A 22,451-nucleotide genomic window follows, 5' to 3' on the forward strand; every position below is an offset into this window, starting at 1 on the left:
CCTAGAGGAGGGAGACCATGTCCCTGGGGGGGGAGACCATGTCCCTGGGGGGAGACCATGTCCCTAGAGGGGGGAGACCATGTCCCTAGGGGGGTGACCATGTCCCTGGGGGGAGTAAGGCCATGACTAGAAAGGCCACATTCCAGAGTCCTGACATCACAGAGTGTGTGACACTTTACACAGGGGGCTCCAAGGTGCTGAAGGTTCCAGTGGGGCTGAGGCGGTGCTGGAATTCCACCAAACAACGCTGTGAGAATACTGGACTCACACGCACCCCACTTTCCAAGCAGCAGTCCCACAGGAGATAGGCTGAGTGGTCCACTTCTGTGGGTCACAGCCAGGACAGTGCATGGAGCAGGTCCACCCCGGGGATGCTCTGAGTTGGTCTTCCTTTCTCGTTCTGTGAGAGTAGTCCCTGCAGACCTCCGAGGCTGGCGTCACCTGGAGTGACCCCATGTCCACCCAGGCAGGGAGGAGTCACTCGCTCCATGTCTGCTTCTGTCCAGATCTTTGGCTGCTTCGCGCTGACCGAGATGAGCCATGGGAGCAATGCCAAGGGCATGCGGACGACGGCCCACTATGACCCTGACTCCCAGGTGTGTGCTGAGCAGAGGGACATGGCGGGGGCAGCCAGCTGTCTCCCAGCTTGCCTGCTGACCCAGAGGTCCCCTACCCAAGACATGTGGCTGTCTGGATGGCAGCTGGGCCCCGGCCTCTTCACTTCCCGGGCCGTCTGGAGCTGCTGGACTCAACCATGACCCCGCCTGGCCCCTTTGGCTTTATGGGGTGGCCTGTGAGGATGCACTTCTCTGGGCTCACTTCATCCTAGCTGTCTCTTGGCCTCAGGCCAGCGTCCCCTGGTGAGCAGCCTCCCTTCCACTTCCCTCGACCTTCTGATCCACACCCAGTGGTCCACCACAGCGTCCTTGTGGGACAGCTCCCAGGAGCAGATGCCATGGCTGCTGTGAGCCTCGGAGCCCCCAGTCCCGTGCAGGTTCCACACTCCACTGCTAACCAGAAGGTTGGCAGTTTGAAGCTACTACCTGCCCTACAGAAGAGAGATGAGTCAGGCTGTTCTGTAAAGATTCCAACTCGGAATGTCTGCCCTCACCCGAGGAGTGGGTTCCAGCCCAGGGTGCACTCCCTGGGGTTCCAAGGCTTCAGGCCTCCAGAGGAAGAGGCTGCCTGTTTTTCTCCCAGGAGCTGCTGCTGGAGGTGCAGCGCGCTGACCACAGACCACTCCACCGGAGCTCCATCCATGGCCCTGGGACAGTTCTGCCCCGCCCTGGGTTGTGGCTGTGAGTCAGTCATGCTGGTTGCATGCGTGTGACCAAGCACAGTGTTTTGTCCATCTGTGTGTGTGGCTGTGTGTCACAGCTGGCACAGTGACAGTCATGGCAGAGAAGCTCCCTGGGGGCTCTGCTCTGAACCAGAGGCTGTAGGTGACAATCCCCGTGGCAGCACCTTGGAGGGAAAGGCCTGACAGTCGCTGGTACAGACCACAGTGCTGAAGGCGCCTGGAGGGTGACCCCGCAGTGGGCATGGACTGGGCTCACGCTCTGCGAGGACTCGGCCACCCCACCCCTGAGGCAGAGAAAGGAAGTTGTGTGTGCATTTCCGCTGCTGACCGCACCTTTCTCTTGGCAGGAGTTCATCCTACATTCACCGGACTTCGAGGCCTCCAAGTTTTGGATTGGCAACATGGGGAAGACAGCCACCCATGCAGTTGTGTTTGCTCAGCTGTACACACCCAGGGGTGGGTGCCACGGCCTGCATGCCTTCATGGTGCAGGTGAGGGGATGGGGTCCCGGCGTCCTGGGGTGGGTGCCATGGCCTACATGCCTTCATGGTGCAGGTGAGGGAATGGGGTCCCAGTGCCCAGGGGTGGGTGCCACGGCCTGCATGCCTTCATGGTGCAGGTGAGGGGATGGGGTCCTGGCGTCCTGGCGTGGGTGCCATGACCTGCATGCCTTCATGGTGCAGGTGAGAGAATGGGGTCCAAGTGCCCAGGCGTGGGTGCCATGGCCTACATGCCTTCGTGGTGCAGGTGAGGGGATGTGGTCCCAGTGCCCAGGGTGGGTGCCACGACCTACATGCCTTCGTGGTGCAGGTGAGGGGATGGGGTCCCAGTGCCCAGGGTGGGTGCCACGGCCTACATGCCTTCATGGTGCAGGTGAAGGGGCATCTGGGGCGGGTGCCACAGCCTGCATGCCTTCGTGGTGCAGGTGAGGGGATGTGGTCCCAGTGCCCAGGGTGGGTGCCACGGCCTGCATGCCTTCGTGGTGCAGGTGAAGGGATGGGGTCCCGGCGTCCTGGGGTGGGGCCAAGATGAGGGGCTGGGTAGGGGATGAGGAATCGGTGAGGTTTGGGGAGGAGAGTAAACCTGGCATCGTCACACAGTGTCTCAGCACCTCGTGGTGGACATCTGTGGTCCACGAGTGATCACTCACCTCCTGTCTGCATGCTCAGGGGCTGTCTTCTGTCTGATGACCCAGGGCCCTGACCGTGGTGCTGTCCTCAGCCCAGGTCCTTAACAGATTCTCGGCTGCCTTCCCGCCTGGCCTCACAGTCTCAGGCCCTAGACTAGGATGCAGGCAGTGGGCCCTGCGGGTCTAACAGGACAAGGTCAACGTGAAGAAGGCCGAGTCTGACCTCTGCCAGCTGCACAGGGGCAATGGTCCCCACCCACAGCATCCATGTGCGGAACTGATAGGGTCTCCCTGCCCTGTACCCGCTCTCACCAATTCCAGCACCTGTCTGACCAGTAACTGGGTCCAAAATTCTTTGCAGTTACCACACAGTTTGCAGAACCACACTTAAAACCGTGGGGTTTGATTATGGGGCCTGTTAGAGAAGCTGACAGGCCACATCGCAGAATTGCAGCAAACAGTATACAGTCAGTAACTATACAGGCGGGCAGACCAGTATTAACAGGCTGAAAAGATCGGTAAATACAAAGTAACTGTACAAATAGCACACAGTCAATAACTATACAGTCTGGTAGACCAGGCATCTGTAAACAATACAAAGTAACTGTACAAATAGTATACAGTCAATAACAGTTCTGTGGTAACAGGCTGAAGAGATGTTAACGATGCAGAGTAACTGACAAGCCCCCACTCCACAGTTAACAAAGATACATATGTTGGCAACATTCTACACTAATGCAGTCCCTACATCCAATGTTAACAGGCTACACTGGCTGGGACATTATGCACTAATGGTCCAGTCCCTCAGTCCTCTAGCTAACTTGGTGAAGGTCTCCGACCGAGTCTATAGAACAGCAATCCCAGGTTGGATCCATCCGAATAAACTAGCAGTCGTCCTGAATCAGACCCGCTCCACCGAGCTGCCCTGTGCAGACAACGTATCATCATCCAGCGAGCATGGCTAAGTCACCAGTCACTCAGCTACTCCTGAGCTGGTCTCTACCCACGTGGAGGCTGCACATTTGACCGAATGTGGCTCCCCTCTGGGGCTCACGCAGCTGTTGATGATATATGTGGGCTACCTCAGGCAGCCGAGGCAGCTGGTCAGATCAGCGTGGACGCAGGCCAGTGGTTGAGAGGTCATTGAGAGGTCAGCGTGCATGCGGGCCAGGCAGTTGTGGCAGCTGGCTACCCAGTGGTGTAGGGAAGCCATTTACAGCCACACTCCCCACCCCACAACGGGGCTCCCAGGCTAGGTGGGATGAGCTGCAGTGGACTGTCTAGCGCTGGGCTTGGCCTCTCCATGTCCCTGAGCCCCTTGCAGGCCGCCCGGCTGGGCCCTACCACTTGGGGTTGACTACAGCATGTTGACTGCCCCCTGTGCTTCCTGCAGATTCGGGACCCTAAGACCCTGCTCCCCATGCCTGGGGTGATGGTTGGCGACATCGGCAGGAAGGTGGGGCAGAACGGGCTGGATAACGGGTGAGTGGCTGCCCCAGGCCCAGGTCATCCCCGAGAAGGACAGAACTGGACGGCGCATCGCTGTCGATCCCCGCCCCCTGCTGTCTTCTGTCCCTCCCCTGCAGTCGGGGCTCCTGCTCCCACCCTCACTGTCCTGTCCACTGCAGATGGGCAGGTCCAGCCTGCTGGGGTACGCATGTGCACTGCATTGTCACCGGCTCCCCCCTGACTCTCGATGGTCTGTGCATCAGAGCAGAAGTCAGCTCTGCAAGGCCTTCAGTGCTGTGTGTTTCCAGGGTGACCACCTGGCCTTCTTCCAACGTGCTTCTGGGTGGACTTGAACTCTGACCTTCCTGTAAGCAGAGATCTTAAAGGGTCACAGCCCTGGGGCCTCTGGGAACTCCATAATCACTGTGTGGACGGACTTCTTCCCGGCACAGGGCTGCATTAGGCTGGAAGGCGGCCCTGGTGAGCATTCCAGGCCTCTTCACATGGCCACGCTGAGCCCGCATGACCAGCACCGCCTGCCCGTGGCTTGCACTGACCCTTCCCTGTGACTGTGACAGCTTCGCAGGAGTCCTGGTGATTCTGTGGTTAGGGCGTCTGGCTGCTGCCTGAGAGGTCAGCACTCCAGGCCCAGCTGTCCCTCAGGAGAAAGGCAAAGGGTGCTGGCCTTCCCAAAGGTCAGGCTCTGGGGACCCAGCTGGCCAGTTCTCTGCCTGAGGGTCCCTCAGAGTCAGAACCCACTGGACTGTGGAGATCGCTTTTGTTTTAGTAAATGGAGGCGCTCTGGCATAGGGGTTAAGGCACCCGGCTGCCGACTGAGAGATCAGCTGTTCAAACCTGCTGGCTGCTGCGTAGGACAAAGGTGAGGTGGTTGGCCTCTGTGAAGGCCACGCCCTGGAGACCCCACACGCAGTTCAGCTCTGACCTGGGGTCTCTGTGAGTTGGCATCGACCCGAGGCCTCTGGCTTGGGTTTGGGTTTTTGGTCACTGCCTCAGCGATGCCTTGCTCATAACCGCCCAGTGGATGGGGCAGAGAGGACACTGGCCACAGCCATGTTTGTACCTGACAGTGACCAGGTCAGGTGACACAGCAGGGTCCCTGGCCCGTGGACTGCAGTGACGGGGGTTGGCCTGGGTGTGTGAACCAGGTGGAGAGGTCCTTCCGAGGCTTTGGGCAGCGTCCACCCTCACCTGCTGGGTGGGAGGCACACGTCCAGCCAAGTGTGCTGCCGCCCCCCACCCCATGCTCCTGGGTATCCGTCTCACTCCCAGCAGCTCTGTGTCTTGTGAGTGGCTGCCTCCACGTGGGCCGTCTGGACAGAGGAGTGGGTGGTTCTTGTTCCCGAAGCTGACCTGGCTGCTTGGAGCCAGACAGGCCATCAGCAGAGGCCTTGAGGGCTTGAGGTCCCCTCCTAGTCGGGTGGGGCCTTCCTGGAGTCAGTCCATCTGAGAACCCCCCATGACCTGGGAGGAAAGACCCAGGAACTGGGCAGAGCAAGAGTCCAGGGGCGGCTGTGCCCCTCCCATCCTCCAGGACCCTAGGGTCCTGCTTGCAGGCTAGCCTCACGTTTGGCCCCAGCTGGCCATCTGTTGTGTGGGCCCAAGGGACAGATGTGACCCAAGGAGAACATGTGACTGACCATTCCTGACGAAGGACCTTCTGGAGTTGGCCTGCAGAGGGCACTGCTGGGCTTCACATTCCTGCTGCCCGCTGTTGTGGGCTGACTGCTCTGAGGGGTGCTGTCTCCCCGTGTATGTACACCCTGCAGGCCTGTCTGCCGTTTGAGTGTCAGGTGATCTGGGTGTCCGGGCAGCCATCTCGGGCTTCCACCAGGCTTTTCTGGGCACACAGTGATGGGGACAGGCTGGGTCAGTGCACAGAGGTGGGTCATCTGCAGCAGGAGGGCAGCTGCGTGCGAGTGAGCAGAGCCGGGGGCTGAGGCTCCCCTCTGTGTGGCTCGGAGGGGCTTAGACCCTGGGCCTGGAGCAGGCTCACTCAGAAGGTGGGGGCGGAAGGCCCTGCTTGGGGAGGAGTCCGTGTGTGGGGAGGGAGGCCAAGTGGTACCTCAACGGAGCCAGCCCGGGGCCTCTGGGGGCTGGGGGCCGTTATAAACTTGGGTGCATAGCTAGCACCCGATCGCAGCGGTGATGGAGTCACATGGGCAGCACAGACACAACTAGTCTCAGGACCTCTTTGAAGTGCTAAAGGGCAGGGCTGTCACTTTTAAAGACCTGATCCCGGCCGCGTTTCCCGGGCTCCTGGACATGTGAGAGTTAACCCGGAATGAGGAGGCAGAGGAGGCCTTTGAACGAGGAAAGCTCAGAGGTCTTTGAATGAGTGGAAGTTGGACTTTAAAGAGCAAGACCTTGGACGGTGATGGTGACGCAGGGTGCCGGTGATGCTGGTGATGCTGGCGAAGAGTGCCGGTGATGCTGGCTCCACCATGGACGACTGAGAGAAGGACGCATTTTGGAGGAAGTGACACCGGGCTGCCTTGGAGAGAAAGATGACAAGCTTTGTGGCACGGACTCCGAGCATGTTGTCAGGAGAAACCAGCCCTTGGAATAGGATGTGGATCTGGGAAAGTTGGAGGGACAGCGAGGGAGAGGTGGCTCCCCGAGGAGGACAGGCACAGTGGCCACAGTGATGGGCTTGAGTGGAGACGGCGAGGAGGCGCAGGGCCTGTGGGACCCTTCCATGGTACGCCAGCCGCTCTGAGTTGGAGCCCACCGGGTGTCGGCTAACGGTGATGACAGCACGCTTGGTGGTAGTGCCCAGGCATGTGTTCATGGGGCATGTGTGGTGACCTGAGACCTGATACCAGCAGGACAGAGGACGCGGCTTCGAGAGCCGGCACTGTGTGCCCGGCCCTACTTCTCCCGGATTCCCGCACGCCCTGCCCCTAGCTTCACTGGCACCGTGTGCCCGGCCCCCCAGGCCCCGTTGTTAGCTCTGAGAGCCGTGTGACCACCTTGTCTAATGCGCTCCCTTAGAGGAACTCCATGTGACCCACTGGCCCTGGAGTCTTCCGTCTGCAGGGTCACGTGACTTCCTAAGCGCTCCTTGGGTTTTGTGTACTGGCTTTGGGGGCTGGGGGCGCCCTCTCGCCTGGCCCCGGGTGTAACCGAGCCCCATGTCTGCCCACAGCTTTGTCATGTTCCACAAGGTGCGGATCCCACGCCAGAACCTGCTGAACCGCACAGGGGACGTCACCCCCGAGGGCACCTATGTCACCTCGTTTAAGGTACTGTTTCCAGGAAGGGTCGTGGGGATGCAGACGTGTGGGATGGGGCTCCTGGTGTGGCTGAGGTCCCACTGTGGAGTCTTAGAGGTCCCCAACACTTGGGGTGCCCATGGCTGAGCCCCCACCATGGGATGTGGGAGGTCCCCTAGGCTCACAGGTGCTGGTGAGACCCCCTCACTTTTTTGGGACCTGGGAAGGGTCTCTGCCCCCGACGCTTATGGGGCATCCCCTGCCCTGACCATGCAGGGTACCCCAGGCTTGCTCAGGACAGCCCCCTCTTGGCGACAGCAGGACCGGGAAGGAAGGTATGGGCTCAAGCCCCTCTGTGCTGGTGTCAGGGTGACTCAGGACACTGTAGAAGCGGATCACTGTGGAGGTCACCCTGCCTCCGAATGGGCTCTGGACACTGCTCGCCCATACTTTCAGGGTGATGTCCACCGATGCTGCGTTCCTTTGACTTTGCCCTCCTGTGTCCTCGGGGCACCACCAGAAACCCTGCCCCCTTTCAGCTGTGTCCCTCAGGGCTTGAAAGGGAAGCCTGACCAAAAGGGCCACCTTGTCCTGCCCGTGAATGTTAGGGTGGTGGTTATGTGGCGGGAGCCTGCTCACCCTCTAATGTCCAGCTACTGGGGGACCAGGACCCCTACCGGAAATGGCCTCAGAGGAAGTACTGACCATTTCTTCCTGTGGAGTCCCAGACTCACTGTCCAGCTGACTGTGCTCCACTGATGCTGCAAAGTGACGATGTGTCTGGGAGCCACTTTCTAAGTCACTTCACACCACGTGGGCCCCTTCAAAGTGACTCCCCACCCAGAACCCCCTCTAATGTGACCACCCAGCCAGGATCCTCCTTCAAAGTGACCACACGCCCAGGAGACCCACTGAAAGTGACCAAATGCCTAGAAGCCTCCTTCAAAGTGACCACAGGTCTAAAAACCGTTTTCAAGGTGATCAAATGCCCAGACACCCCCTTCAAAGTCACCACAAGTACAGGAGGCCCTTTCAAAGTGGCCGTGTGCTCAGGACAGTCCTTCAAAGTGACCACACTCAGAAGCCCCATTCAAAGTCATGAGACATCCAGAAGCCACCTTCACAGTGACCACATGCTCAGGGGTCCCTTTCAAAGTGGCCACAGGCCCAGGCGTCCCCTTCAGAGTGACCACATGACAGGAGGGTCCTTGAGGAGCGCTTGCTGGCCCATGTATTCCTGGGAGCAGGAGGGGTGGAGGTCAGGATGTACCCACTAGGGAGGGAAGGGAGGGGAACCATGTGAAACGGAACTGTTGGGCCCCTTGTCAGGAAGGCCTGCTAAGTGTCAGTGTCCCCTAGGACAGAGCAGAGGGTTAGGGTTTGACAAGCCTTGGCTGTGTCCCCCTGTGTCCTCAGGTCACTACCAGCAGCCCTGCCCCTTCTCAGCTGTGTCCCCCAGGACTTGAAAAAGGGTCACCTTGTCCTGCCTGTTGGTGGTTCGTGGTTATCTGGGGGGAGCCTGCTCACCCTCTAACATCCAGCAGCTGGGGGACCAGGACCCCTACCAGAAATGGCCTAAGAGGAAATACTGACAGTGGCCACTTTGAAAGGGCTTCCTGTACTTGTGGTGACTTTGAAGGGGGTGTCTGGGCATTTGGTCTCCTTGAAAAGAGTTCTTAGACCTGTGGTCATTTTGAAGGAGGCTTCTAGGCATGTGGTCACTTTCAGTGGGTCTCCTGGGTATGTGGTCGCTTTGAAGGAGGTTCCTGGGCGTGTGGTCACTTTCAGTGGGTCTCATCTCAGCTGAGGCCTCTTCTGCTTCCTTTCTGTCAGCAACTGAGAGCTGGGCAGCAGCTCCGCTGAGACACGCGTCCTGATTGCTGTCGGCCACAAGCCATGGTGTCCCCACGACAGCCCTGGACGCCGTCCTGTCCTGTGCCATCCTCATCATCTCTGACACTCGGAGCCCACTGCCACAGTCACGGTGTCAGCCCGTGTCGCTGAGGGTCTTCCTCTCTTGCTGACCCTCCACTTTCCCCAGCACAACAAGGGTCCACTGCTCCTGGCAACGTGGCCAGAGCGTGTGAGATGCCGTTCTGCCCTCCTGTCTCTGGCTGCACTGCCTCCTTCACAGGCCTGTCTGTTCTGGCCGCCGTGGACAGTCGTTCCAACACGTTGATTCTTCTCCAGTTATCCTTACTCGTTCCCTCAGATGCATAGCAGGTAATAGAAAAGACCATGGGTGGGGTCAGGCGCCCCTTCATGCTAAACTCACGGTGCTGCTTAGAATCAGGAGTCTTTGACAGCAGAATTTCCCGACGTGATACATCTTTTGATTTCTTGGCTGCTGATACCAAGGGTGTTGATTGTGGATCCACGCCAGCTGGAGCAGCCGACAGTTGGAATCCTTTCACCGTCTGTCATGAGGTTGCCTACTGGCCCAGTGGGGAGAACGTTCACTTTCTTGTTGTTGAGGTGTATGCTGTGTTGAAGGGTGTCATCTTTGATCTTCTGTAGCAAGTGTTTCTAGTCCTCACTTTGAGCAAGCAAGGCGATAGCAGCTTCAGACCCTCGGGTTTTGATGAGTCTTCCTCCACTCCTGTTGCCACATTCTTCTTTATGGAGTTCAGCTTCTTGAATGATTTGCTCAGCACACAGACGGATGAGGAGAGATCACAACTTCGATGTACTCCCTTCTTCATTTTAAACCATGCAGGATGCTGAAGCTTTGCCTCACGTACTCTAGGCGTGGTCCTTGGAGGGGGGCTCTGTCCTCACACGCTGACATCAGAGGTGAGCAGATCCTGACCTGCTGATGCCAGTGCACGGGGACAGAGCCCAGCCAGTGACACCTGGGGACAGAGTCCAGCCTAGGAGGGGCTGGTCCTCGGAGAGGGACATGATGCTGGGAAGGTGGAGGGTCCGCGAATGAGAGGAAGACCCTCAACCAGATGACTGACACAGTGACCTCTGCAGTGTGTCAGGAAGTGGGAGGATGACGCAGGACTGAACAGGGTTCAGATCTTTTGTTCATGGGGTCACTATGAGTCGTGCTCAATGTGATGGTACCTAACAACAACAACAACAATAACAGTGCTCCATTGCTCTGTTTGGGAAGCAGATTTCTTGTGAGTGTTCTGGGATTCCCATTCTTCTCCATGTTAGCCATTATTTGTTATGATCCACACAGTCAAATGCCCCTCACATAAGAGATCAAATGAGCTGCCCTGTTCCAGCTGCCGGGGACCCACAGACCAGGAGATGCTGCAGATGCTGTCCAAGGTGACCATCTTTCCGGAAGCTGTATGTCTCATCTCCCCCACAGAGCGGATGGTGGGTTTGAACCGCTGGCCTTCTCAGTGGGCAGCCCAGCCCTTCACCCCCCACACCTGAGGGCTCCTGTGAGGGAAGGAAATGTCCCTCAGCCGGAAAGGACGGTCTCTGAGCAGAGGGGCCTATGGCCGCCAGAGGAGAAATGGTGAAAACCTTCCTGAGACACACCATGTAGGGAAGTCAAAGATGCCAAAGACAGACAGTTCTGGAAGCTTCTGGAGAAAGTCCAGCTGCAGTGGGCTGTGTCGGTTCATCTCTGGGATTTTCAAGACCATTTCTTGCTGCAGAGAGAGTGAGCAGATCCTGACCTGCTGATGTCTTCGTGTAGGGACAGAGCCCAGCCAGTGACACCCGGGGACAGAGCCCAGCCAGCGGGCAGTCAGCGTGTGGGAACAGTCCAGAGTGGGCAGTCAGGGCATGGGGACACAGTCCAGACAGCGGGCACTCAGCACGTGGGCACAGAGCTCAGCCAGTGGCACCTGCAGTCAGAGTCCAGTCAGCAGACAGCGTGTGGGGACAGAGCCCAGCCCAGCTGCTAGCCAAGCCTCACCCGCAGTGACCCCATGCGCTTTCCCAGACCGTGAAGCTTTAAGGAGGAGCTGCACCCACCCCAAACCTCCTCCTGTCAAGCCGGTTGGGGCTCCACGAGCCTCCACCGAGTGTCCAAGGCTGTAAAGCTTGAGAGGACGCTGCCCAGTGTTATCCTCTGGCGTTGCTGGTGACAGAGACCACCAGAGAGGAGCCTCCGTTATGTTAGCTGCTCGCCGCCCCCTGGACCAGGCCACCAGGGCGCCGCGGATCAGCCTTGGGCTTCTGACTGCAGGCCTTTTGATGAGCTTCCTGATAGAGTGTCGTCTCCACGACACCACCTCCCTTTCACGCACGTTTCCGTGAGTGCACCGAGGCTCCTAGGTGGGCATCCATTGGTTTGCAAGGCAGTACTTTGAGTGGGAGGAGATGCCGTGTTTCTCCCAGGGAGCTGCTGGGGGACAGCAGTGTGAAGACAAAGGCGAGCCCGCCCCGAGCCACAGTGTGTTCACTTGCTGTGCATCTCAGAGTTGCAGTGAGGAAGGAAGATGGGAGAAGAGTGGGTGCCTGTGAGCTCCGGTGTGAAGAGCACTGGGCAACCCTGACAGCCGCAGAGCAGACGTCTCTCCTGGAGGAGGTGCGGCCAGGGCGCTCCCAAGGCCAAGGGTGGTGACTGTTCATCTCACACACTTTGGCCGTGTTGTCAGGAGGGGCTGCCCTTTGGGAAGAGATCATGGTTGAAAGGTGGAGGGTCAGATAGAAGACGAGAGCTGGGGCCACACAGCAGCGGATGGTGGGGTGAGGCTCAGGGTAGGGTGGCTGCAAGCTTGGGTGAAGCAGATGCTGAGGGGCCCAGGGTCGGGAAGCTTTGGGCTCAGGTGCAGCGGATGTTGGGGGACCCAGGGTTTTGAGGGGTTCAGGGTCAGGCGGCTCTGGGCTTGGACACATGAGATGGTGAGGGGCTCAGGGTCGTGAGGGGACTCAACGTTGGGCGGCCCCAGGCTCAGCACAGTGTATGGTGTGGAGCTTAGTGTTGTGAGGGGATCGGGGTCGGGCAGCTCTGGTGGGCTCAGTGCAGCAGATGGTGGAGGACTCAGGGTCATGAGGGTCTTGGAGTTGGGCAGCTCCAGGCTTGGGTGCAGAGGATGGTGAGGGACCCAGGGTTGTGAGGGTTTCAGGGTCGGATGGCTCTGGGCTCAGGCACAGCAGATGGTGAGGGACTGAGGATCGTGAGGGGCTTGGGGTCTGGTGGCTGTGGGCTCAGGAGCATCAGATGGTGGGGGATTCAGGGTTGTGAGGGGCTCAGGGTTGGGCAGCTCTGGGCCCGGGCACGGTGTCTGGGGGGGATTCAGGGTTGTGAGGGGGCTCAGGGTTGGGCGGCTCTGGGCTCCAGCAGGGTGGCTGGTGGGGAGCCCAGGGCCGGGCACCGTTTTGCTTTGTTGTACTTGGAGACTCTAAGAGTTGCAGGATGTGAGGGCAGCAGTGATAAAGGGATCCCGGGCAAGAGCTCTGGTGGGCCGTGGGGTGTTGTGCTGCTAACCCCAGCCTTGACGCTCAGACAGACGTGAAACTGAAAGAATGGAAACCAGAGAGAGCCAGCTGTCATCTGGACTGTTTAATTGGTGCTTGTGGAAGCCTTTGGTCTCAGAACCCCCTCGTGGGCTGACCCTCAGGAACCCACGGTGTCAGATCCAGGCACCTTAAGAGTGGCTCCCACAGACTCCTGAGGTTCCTGTTGCCTGGGGAAGTCAGGTCCGTGCTAGATGGTGGTCTACGTGGTCTGAACCACAGAGTCAGTGTCCGCGGTGTGACGGAGACACGGAATCCGCTTCTGCTCTTGGAAGAAAGTGCCCCTTGGTCCACGCGGGCTTGTGTGTCAACCTGTAATTCATAAAAATCAAACATCTCACTATCTGTGAAGAGCAGTGAAAGGAGGTGTCCCTATGCTCTTAATGACTGATGACCACAAACAGGGAGTGTTTGTTGGTGAAGCGTCTCACGTATTTGAACATCTTCCCGGCAGGAATCAGACCTTGGGAAAAGTCATCCGGCTGGGAAAGGCCCAGGGTCAGAGGCAGAAAGGAAAGCCTGAAAACAAGTGGATTGATACAGGGACGGCCCCTGAGCCGGAACACGGGACATGGTGAGGAGGACAGGACGAGGTGACAATGGCAGGATGTGCGGTGCAGATCTGTCCGTCATTCACTGTCACGCCCCTAAGCCTGAGCATGGGGACATAGTGAGGATGACAGGCCATGGTGAGGACGGCAGGATGCGGTGACAATGCCAGGACGTGGTGCGGTGCAGACCTGCTGTCCATCAGTCACTGTCATGCCCCTGAGCCTGAACACGGGGACACGGTGAGGATGACAGGACGCGGCAAGGACGGCAGGATGTGGTGAGGACGGCAGGACGTGGCAAGGACGGCAGGATGTGGTGAGGACGGCAGGACGCGGCAAGGACGGCAGGATGTGGTGAGGACGGCAGGACACGGTGAGGATGGCAGGGCATGGTGAGGATGCGAGGACGGCAGGACGTGGCGAGGACGGCTGGACGTGGTGCAGACCTGCAGTCCATCGGTCACTGTCAAGCTTCTGAGTCTGAGCACGAGGACATGGTGAGGACGGCAGGACGTGGTGCAGACCTGTGTCTGTCGGGTCACCATGAGTCGTTCATTGTTCCTGTGAGAGGACCCAGTGACATCAGCCCTCTATCAGAAATTGTCAAGACACTGTTTGATCTAACAAGATCCTGTTTGACTGAACAAGAACAATAAGAAACCCAAGATGTGTTAATCTACGGAGCATGCCAAATTTGATGTTCATCGTAGAAACCCAGAGCATTGAGGCAAGTGGTGTCGTTTACAGTCACACAGATCTCTTGGTTTCTGGTGGAAGAAACGAGTGACAGCCTGGCGAGCGAGGAGGGGGTCAGGACTCCCTGGACAGTCGGGCTGAGGGGCCAAGCTTCGTCCACAGCTCACGGGGCTATGACCTGGCATGTCAGCTCAAGCATGTGAGAAATAGCCACCGTTGCTTCCAGAATCCCTCAGAAATACTGCAGCTCGAGGCTTGACTTGGTTCTCCAGGCCTTTCCACTTAAGAAATGCAAGCATGCCCTTCCCTCCTGGTTCTAACTCCGGGTCTCTGTGCGTCTGGTTAGAATGCTTGGTGTCTTCAGGCGCTCCGGAAGTCTTCTGCCCAGCCTCCTCATGTCTGTTCACTGGGGCTGCCACGCCACACTCCAGAGCGAGTCTCGGGCCCCCATTTGGGTCTTTTCTTTGTTCTGAAATGATGCCCTCATTTTCCCACATCTCTCCTGGTCTTCATTTGTTAGTGTTCAGTGCATCAGGTCACTGGGCTGACCAAGGGCAGTGAGTGCCTGGGCTTGGTCTTCTCTGCTTGTAGAGTAGACACTTGACCGCTGGAGAATGAAGGGGCATGGCCATGCTTCCATGTCAGCTCTGTCTGTGGTCACCCAGCGCCCCTGCTCATCCATCACCGCTGTCCTCCTCCCAGGATGACAGACAGCGCTTCGGAGCCTCCCTGGGCAACCTGTCGTCTGGCCGGGTCTTCATCATGTACGAGTCCATCATCAACCTGAAGGTGGCTGTGTGTATCGCCATCCGCTTCTCGGCCACACGGTGCCAGTTTGGACCAACCGAGGTGGAAGAAGTGCCTGTCCTGGACTATCAGATACAGGTGCGGCCTCTCTGTCCCTGTGTGGGACATTTGTCCCAGGTATTCGAGGTCTGGCTACTGGGCTCAAGGTTAGCGAGACCACCCACAGGACAGTTAACTGGGAAACACTGACTGCCAGAGCTGGGGGGGGTCCCCCAGGTTCCTTGTGGGCTTACTGCGCTTCCCTCCCCTTTATCCACAGCAGACTTTACCCACCCACCCACCTCTGTTTGTCTGTCCTTCCCGTCACCCATTCATCTGTCCACCCAGCCTCACACCCACCTCTTATCTGTCCCTTCTCCTCCTTACCCCCATCCATTCTTCTCTCCATCTGCCTGCACGCCCGCCCACCCATTCATCCACTCATCCTTCTGTTGTTGCCTTCATCCTCCCAGCCACTCAGCTCTCCTTCCATCCCCCAGACCCTCCCTCTACCCACACCTTCATCCACCCAACCGGCCACCCATCCATCTACGGGTTCACATAATCTTTTACCCATCTGACATCCACTCGCCCGTCTCACCAGCCCTCCCTCTCTCTACCTACACCTTATCCACCCATCCATCCATCCATCCATGGGTTCACATAACCATTTATCCATCCTACATCCACTCATTCTTCCATCCATCCATCCATCCATCCATCCATCCACTCATCCATCCATCCATCCATCCATCCATCCATCCATCCATCCATGTGTTCACATAGCCTTTTATTCATCTCACATCCATCTATCCATTCACCTATTCATCCACCCATCTCTGCATCATTTTATTCATCTATTCACCTAAGCACAGACCCATCCATCCATCTTTCCACCCACAATCCATCCGTTTATCACTCCTACTATTCCTCTTTCTATCCAGCCATTCACCTGTCCTTTCCTTAATCCACTCGTCTTACCGTTCTTCCATCTGCCCCTCTACACACAATCCATCCACACACCTGTAAATTGAGCCATTATCCACTCCTTACCCGTCCTCTGCCCACCCACCCGCTGTGCACACATCACTCCATCCGTCCATCTCTCCATTCGTCATCCACACATCCATCCATCCACTCACCTGTAGTCACTTGCCATCCACCCATCGTGCTCTTCTTATCCCGGCACCCACCTATCCCCCATCTCTGTCCATCATCCACACATTTATCCATCCCTCTATCTAGGCACTGACCATCTACCTACCGTGTACCCATCACCCATTCACCCACTCATCCCTCTGTGTACTCACTCACCTATCATCCACCCACCAGGCCCCATCCCCACCCATGCATACTGCCATCCACCCATCCCTCTATCGACCATCCTCTGCCCATCCATGCACCCACCACTCATCTTCCCATTGTTCCTTCCATCCTATCTCAAATGCTGGGTGTATAGAGTTGCAGGTGACACTTACTTGCTAAGGGGCTTCCAACTCCTCACACTCCTCGTGTCAAAGTTGGGTCTGGGAGTGATGTGTTCTCCCTCCCTGGATGGCGTGTCCTCCCTCCCTGGATGGCATGTCCTCCCTCCCTCCCTGGATGGTGTGTCCTCCCTCCCTCCCTGGATGGCGTGTCCTCCCTCCCTCCCTGGATGGCGTGTCCCCCTCCCTGGATGGTGCGTCCTCCCTCCCTCCCTGGATGGCGTGTCCTCTCTCCGTGTATGGTGTATTCTCCCTCCCTGAATGGTTGGTCCTTGTTCCCTGATGGTCTTCAGGAGGCCACCCTCCCTGGTTCATGGGGGACTGACAGTAGTTTGTCCCACTAACTTCTTTTTTGTGACAGCCGTGTATGGTGAGGGGTGCTGGTGTGGGCTTGCACACGTGGCGGTTCTCCTCTGTGTCTGCTGACAGACAGTGAGACATGCAACTGGAGTACTGGCCAAGTGAGAGGAGGCTGGGGTGGCGGTCCTGCAAAGGGACATGAAGACCTGTGTGTGACATTTCATGTGGCCTGCTAGTGTAGGGAGAGGTCTGCACTGTCACTGCACCCACCACCAGCACTCTCCCGGCCCCACAACCTGCGAGAGGAGGTCCTTCACTCACACCTGGCCCCACGCCCTGAGGGGTGACATCCTTGGCTCACACCTGGCCCCTTGCCCTGTGAGGGGAGGTCTTTGTGTCACACCTGACCCCACGCCCTGAGTGGGAAGGCCCTTGTCTCACAGCCACACTTTGTCCCGCAGCAATGGCGTCTCCTCCCATACTTGGCTGCCGTCTTCGCCCTGGAAAACTTCTCCAAGCTTCTCTTCATGGACATGATGAGGCTCCAGCTAGACCTGCTCAGCCAGAAGCGAGGTGCCAAGCAGGTGAGTCACCCTCTGTGCCACACCTGTGTTGTTACCAGAGCTGCCACCAGGGGGCCTGGCCGTCAGTACGCTGCCTTCATGCACGTGTTCTCAGACGTGGGGTCAAAGGGCCGGTGGGGCTCCAGAGCCTCACCTGGGCTGCTTCTCCCCATTCCCATCCCCGAGGTCCCCTGCTGTGCTTTTTGAGGACAGTGGTTTTGCACAATCACCACTCCTTGCCTGGGGTCGGTTTCATGTCTTCCCCTCTTGTAAACAGCTTGACAAAGGCTCCAGTCCAAGTGATGACGCTGACGGCTGGGTCTGTGCCAGACCATGTGTCAGCCTCCCTGAGGTCGGCCACTGCGGCCATGATCCCAGAGCCCGGGCGTGGGAGCCAGGGACAAGATTCAGAGGAAATGCTTGAGAGCTGGGATGCTCAGCACTGCAGATTGAGTTCATGTACAACACCCCAAAAGCCTCCATCCAGTGAGCACTTGAGAGCCACAGCATCAAAGAGTGGAGGGCCTCGGGGATGATGGCAGGCCCAGGAGCCAGCGTGCTGAGAGAGAGGAAGAGGCCAAGTGCCCATTTCCTGCAGATGACTCCCCCACCTTTGCCAGCTGACCCTTGAATCAGTTTGTGCTGACAGCGTCCTCGAGTGAGATTGCATGTCCATCTTTCCAAAGGCTAGAGGTTTGACCCGGGTCACGGTGCAGCCTCAGTGTGACCTCACCATTGGATCTGAACGCACCCTGGAAGTGGGTGTTTGTGTTCATGAGGGTTTGAATGTGCACATGCTTCAGTGGTCTTCACTAAATCCTGAGTAGGAGCAGAAGTCTCTGCTTTCAGGGACATTTCTGCACATGAGGGGCTGTGTAAACAACAGGTACAATGCTCAGCGCAATGCTCAGTTTACCTGTATAGTGCACGCAGTGTACCCCTCTAACACACACGGGGTGCCTATCGAACACACACGGGGTGCCTATCGAACACACACGGTGTACCCGTCGAACACACGGTGTACCCGTCGAACACACACGGTGTACCATCGAACACACACGGTGTTCCTATACTGTATAACACACACGGTGTACCCATCGAACAAACAACGGTGTACCCATCAAACACACACGGTGTACCATCGAACACACACAGTGTTCCTGTACTGTATAACACACACAGTGTGCCCATCTAACACACACAGTGTACCCATCTAACACACACGGTGTTCCTGTACTGTATAACACACACAGTGTACCCATCTAACTCTGGTTTGGGCCTTGGTTTCGTTCTTAGCAGTGTGTCTCTGTGGTAATGTTTTCAGGAAGGACTAATTCTAATCCACGCCAGCACAGGGCAGAGGTGCCAGGAGCCCCCCCTCTTCCCACCTGGTTTACCATGCGGGAGGGTGTCGTGGCCTTTAGTGAGCCTCCCAGGCCCCCTTGGCCCCTGTTGTTGTTATTGTTGTTGTTAGGTGCCGATCCTGTGATCAGCAGCCCCCTTCACGCCCCTCTAACCCTGAGGATGTTAAGTGTCATAGGCTCACCTATGACCCATGACCTCACTCCTGCTCTAACCCCCTCAGACCGTGGCTGCTTTCTGCCGTGGCGCCCACATCTCACACCACGTGGCCTGTCGCTGAGCACTTGCAGATGCTCCTCGTGTCACTGCGCACGCTCTTCTGTGTCTCACTCATTTAATTGCATCCCAGCGCCCAGGTCTGTCCGCTGCCCGGAGTCCTGTTCACTTTGCTCCGTCACTGACCTTGACCCACAGTGCCTGCCTTAGCTGCGCCTGGACCTCATTTCTCATGCAGGATTGTAGGAGTGTTGTGGATCACCGAGGGTGCACAGCCATCTGTGTGCAGTGGACCCCACTCTCGGGCACCCATCCATCTCACCTGTCCTGGTTGATCCCCTTTCCAAAGGCAGAGCTCGGACGGGAGATCCACGCCTTGACAACGGCCAGCAAGCCCCTGGCCTCATGGACAGCACAGCGAGGAATACAGGAGTGTCGCGAGACGTGCGGGGGACATGGCTACCTGGCTGGTAGGTTTCCTGTCTTGGGAGGCATATGACGGACCTGGTCATCTGGCCAGTAGGTTTCCTGACTGGGGAGCTGTGTGGGGCACACTTGGACCTGGTCAGTAGGTTTCCCATCCAGGGAGGAAACATGCAGGGATGGGGGCCATGGGGGCTTGTAGCTCTCCTGTCCTGGGGACATGGGTACCTGACCAATAGGTTTCACATCCAGGTAACTGTGTGTAGGACATGGACACCTGGCTAGCAGGTTTCCCATCTGGGATGCTGTGGGAGGCACAAGTCCTGGGCCGGTAGCTCTCCTGTCTTGGGGACATGGACACCTGGCTATAGGTGCTGTTTGATTATTGTTGTTGTTGATGGCCTTCGAGTCCAGCACGACTCATAGCAATCCTATGAACAAAACGCCTGAAGCCCCTCTACAACCATCGACATTTCTCAAAGTTCATAGTTTCTGGAGGCATGTTGTTTAGGAAGTGGATGCCACCCCTGCTTGATTGTAGGGCTGGGTTAATTCCCTCTGTCCCAAGGGTCATGTGCAGTCAGCCCCCTTTTGATTCCTGGGCTCATGGCCTTGCCCTTCTGTCCATGTGCCTGGAGTGCCCATGTCCACCCCACGGACTCAGGGTTGAGAAGTCACAGCACAGACCATATGGCCTGAGGGCCTGGCACTATCCCTTCCTGGTTCCTTGCGGACGTTTGCTGGCCCTACTCCAGACAGAGCCCCATTCACTCTGACGCCTGTGGTTTCTTATCGAAGGTTGCGGAAAGTGGCCGAGTGTGGAGACAGCAGCAGCCAGCCCGCTGCAAACCACAGCAATGTGGGTTCCCTCTCCACTCAAGGGGCGGCTTTTTGGCGAATGGTTTGGCAGGTAGTCTTACAGCCATGCTTTCTTTCTTTTTTAAATTTTTTTACAGCATATTCTCTCCATTTAATTTTCCTCCCCATTCATTCATTGTTGCACATTTTCCTCCATGCCAACCCCTCCTCCAGTTCATTTTTCTCTTTGAAGAAAAAAAAATCTTTTACTGTTATATAATCCCCACCCCAGTCCACAATCAGCTTTAATATGCATTTCTTTTTCTGTAATCTTGTTATGAAAATAATACCTAATCTTATATTCCTTTTAAACAGTTCTCTGCCTCATCTGTTTCAATGTAGTATACATTATTTATCCCCTCTTTTCTTAGGTTCCCCGCAACCCCCATGTCAGTCCCGCTTTACCACAGTGACACTATGCAGTATTTGTCCTTTTGTGACTGAGATATTTCACTCAGCATAATGTCCTCCAGGGTCACTAATTTTGTATAATATTTCATGAGGTCTTTGTTTTTCAGTGCAGCATAGTATTCCATTCTGTGAATATACCACAGATTCTCTTTCCATTCATTTGTTGTTGGGCACTTGGGTTGTTTCCAACTCCTTGCTATTGTGAACAAAGCAGCAATAAACATGGGTGTGCATATATCTGCTTGGGTGGCAGTTCTGGTTTCTTTAGGGTATATTCCCTGTAGTGGAATTGCTGGGTCAAATGGTTATTTCTATTTGCAATTTTTTGAGAAAGTGCCATACTGCCTTCCATAGTGGTTGCACCAACACTGAACAAGGGTTCCAGTTTCTCCACAACCTCACCAGTATTTGTTGCTTGCTGTTCTGTTAAATTTTGCTATTCTGACTGGGGTAAGATGGTATCTCATAGTTGTTTTGATTTGCATCTCCCTTAGAGCTAGGGACTTTGAACATTTCTTCATGTGTTTGTTCACCATCTGACTGTCTTCTTTGGTGAAATGTCTGTTCATATCCTGTGCCCGTTTTTCAGTTGGGTTGTTTACCTTTATCTTGTGGTTCTCGACTATTCTATAAACTCTAGATATAAGTCTCTTGTCAGACATGTCATTACCAAATATTTTTTCCCAATCTGTGGCTTCCCTTTTTACCCTTTTGGAGTTTTTTGATGTGCAAAGGGATTTAAGTCTTAGAAGGTCCCATGCATCTATTTTATCCTCTCCTGGTTGTAGATTTTCCAGGATGCTTGGAAGACTCTTTATGTTATGGATTAGGGCTTCTAGAGTTCTTCCAAGCTTTTCTCTAATGAAGCTTATAGTCCTTGGTTTTAGTCCTAGGTCCTTGATCCACTTTGAGTTGTTTTTTGTGTATGGAGTGAGGTATGGGTCTCTCTTGGATTTTCTGCAGATAGCTTTACAATTTTACTAACACCATTTGTTAAAAAGGCTGTTGTTTCCCCACTTAACTGATTTAATCTCCTTGTCAAGAATCAGTTGACCATGGGTAGATGAGCTGATATCTGGATTCTCAGTTCTATTCCATTGATCTATGTGTCTGTCATTGTACCAGCACCACGCTGTCTTGACCACCACGGCAGTGTAGTAGGATTTGAAATCAAGGAGTGAGATTCCTCCTACCTTGTTTCTCTTTTTAAGGAGTGTTTTGCTTATTTGGGGCCTCTTTCTATTTCAAATGAAATTAGAGATTGCTTTTTCCATCTCGTCAAAGAATGAATTGGTATTTGCCTTGGGATTGCATTGGACATGTAAATTGCCTTTGGGAGTATTGTCATTTTCACAATATTGAGTCTTCCTATCCATGAGCAAGGGATATTCATCCATTTCTCTAGATCTATTTTTATTTCTTGTAGTAATGTTTTGTCGTTTTCTTTGAATGAAGGTGGGTTTGATACAGGCCATGGTCTTTGCAATCACTTGTTATGCATCAGAGAGCTGGACGATGACCAAAGAGGATAGAAGGAGAATTGATGTTTTTGAGCTGTGGTGCTGGAGAAGAGTATTGAGAATACCATGGACTGCTAGGAAAACAAACAGATTCGTCCTGGAAAGGGTTAAACCGGGTGGCTCCTTGGAGGCAAGGATTCCGAGGCTCTGTCTGACATACTTTGGACATGTTGTGAGGAGAGACCGGTCCTTGGAGAAGGACATCATGCTTGGGAGGGTGGAGGGACGGCACAGGAGGGGAAGACCCTCTATGAGGTGGATTGATTCAGTGACTGGGATGATCGGGATGGGAGTGTCAGAGACAGTGCGATTGGCACAGGACAGAGCGGAGTTTAGGGCTCTTGTACATAGGGTCGCTATGAGGTGCAAGCGACTCAATGGCACATAACAACAATAACAACAACATATCCTTTATGCTTCTGGTTAGATTTACTCCCAAGTATATTGTGAAGGGTATTGGTTTTCTTAGCTCCAGCTCTGTATCCTTTGTGTCCCTGTAGAGAAACCCAGCTGATTTTTGTATGTTGATCTTGTATCCTGCCACTTTGCTGAATTGGTCAACTATGTCCAGTAGTTTTCTTGCTGAGTCTTTAAGGTTTTCTAAGTATACTATCATATCATCTTCATATAGAGATAATTCTACCTCTCCTTGCCAACTTGGATACCTCTTATTTCCTTCTCTTGTCTTACTGCTATTGCTAAGACCTCCAATACAATATTGAATAGGAGAGATAATAATG

General features: G+C 55.6%; 1 protein-coding gene across 1 annotated transcript in view; it reads left to right on the top strand.

The window, feature by feature from the left end:
- The window catches only part of ACOX3 (acyl-CoA oxidase 3, pristanoyl), a 48,505-nt gene that overhangs the window by 7,147 nt on the left and 18,907 nt on the right, over window positions 1–22,451 (top strand). Inside the window, exons 4-10 of the mRNA XM_006893666.1 lie at window positions 507–596; window positions 1,648–1,791; window positions 3,823–3,911; window positions 7,045–7,141; window positions 14,491–14,673; window positions 16,820–16,942; window positions 18,849–18,969. Of these exons, the coding sequence (XP_006893728.1) occupies window positions 507–596; window positions 1,648–1,791; window positions 3,823–3,911; window positions 7,045–7,141; window positions 14,491–14,673; window positions 16,820–16,942; window positions 18,849–18,969 (847 nt within the window). The remainder of the gene's footprint in view (window positions 1–506; window positions 597–1,647; window positions 1,792–3,822; window positions 3,912–7,044; window positions 7,142–14,490; window positions 14,674–16,819; window positions 16,943–18,848; window positions 18,970–22,451) is intronic.

Source organism: Elephantulus edwardii, unplaced genomic scaffold, assembly GCF_000299155.1.
Source record: "Elephantulus edwardii isolate Elephantulus edwardi_28Jun2011 unplaced genomic scaffold, EleEdw1.0 scaffold00129, whole genome shotgun sequence".
Taxonomy (NCBI): domain Eukaryota; kingdom Metazoa; phylum Chordata; class Mammalia; order Macroscelidea; family Macroscelididae; genus Elephantulus; species Elephantulus edwardii.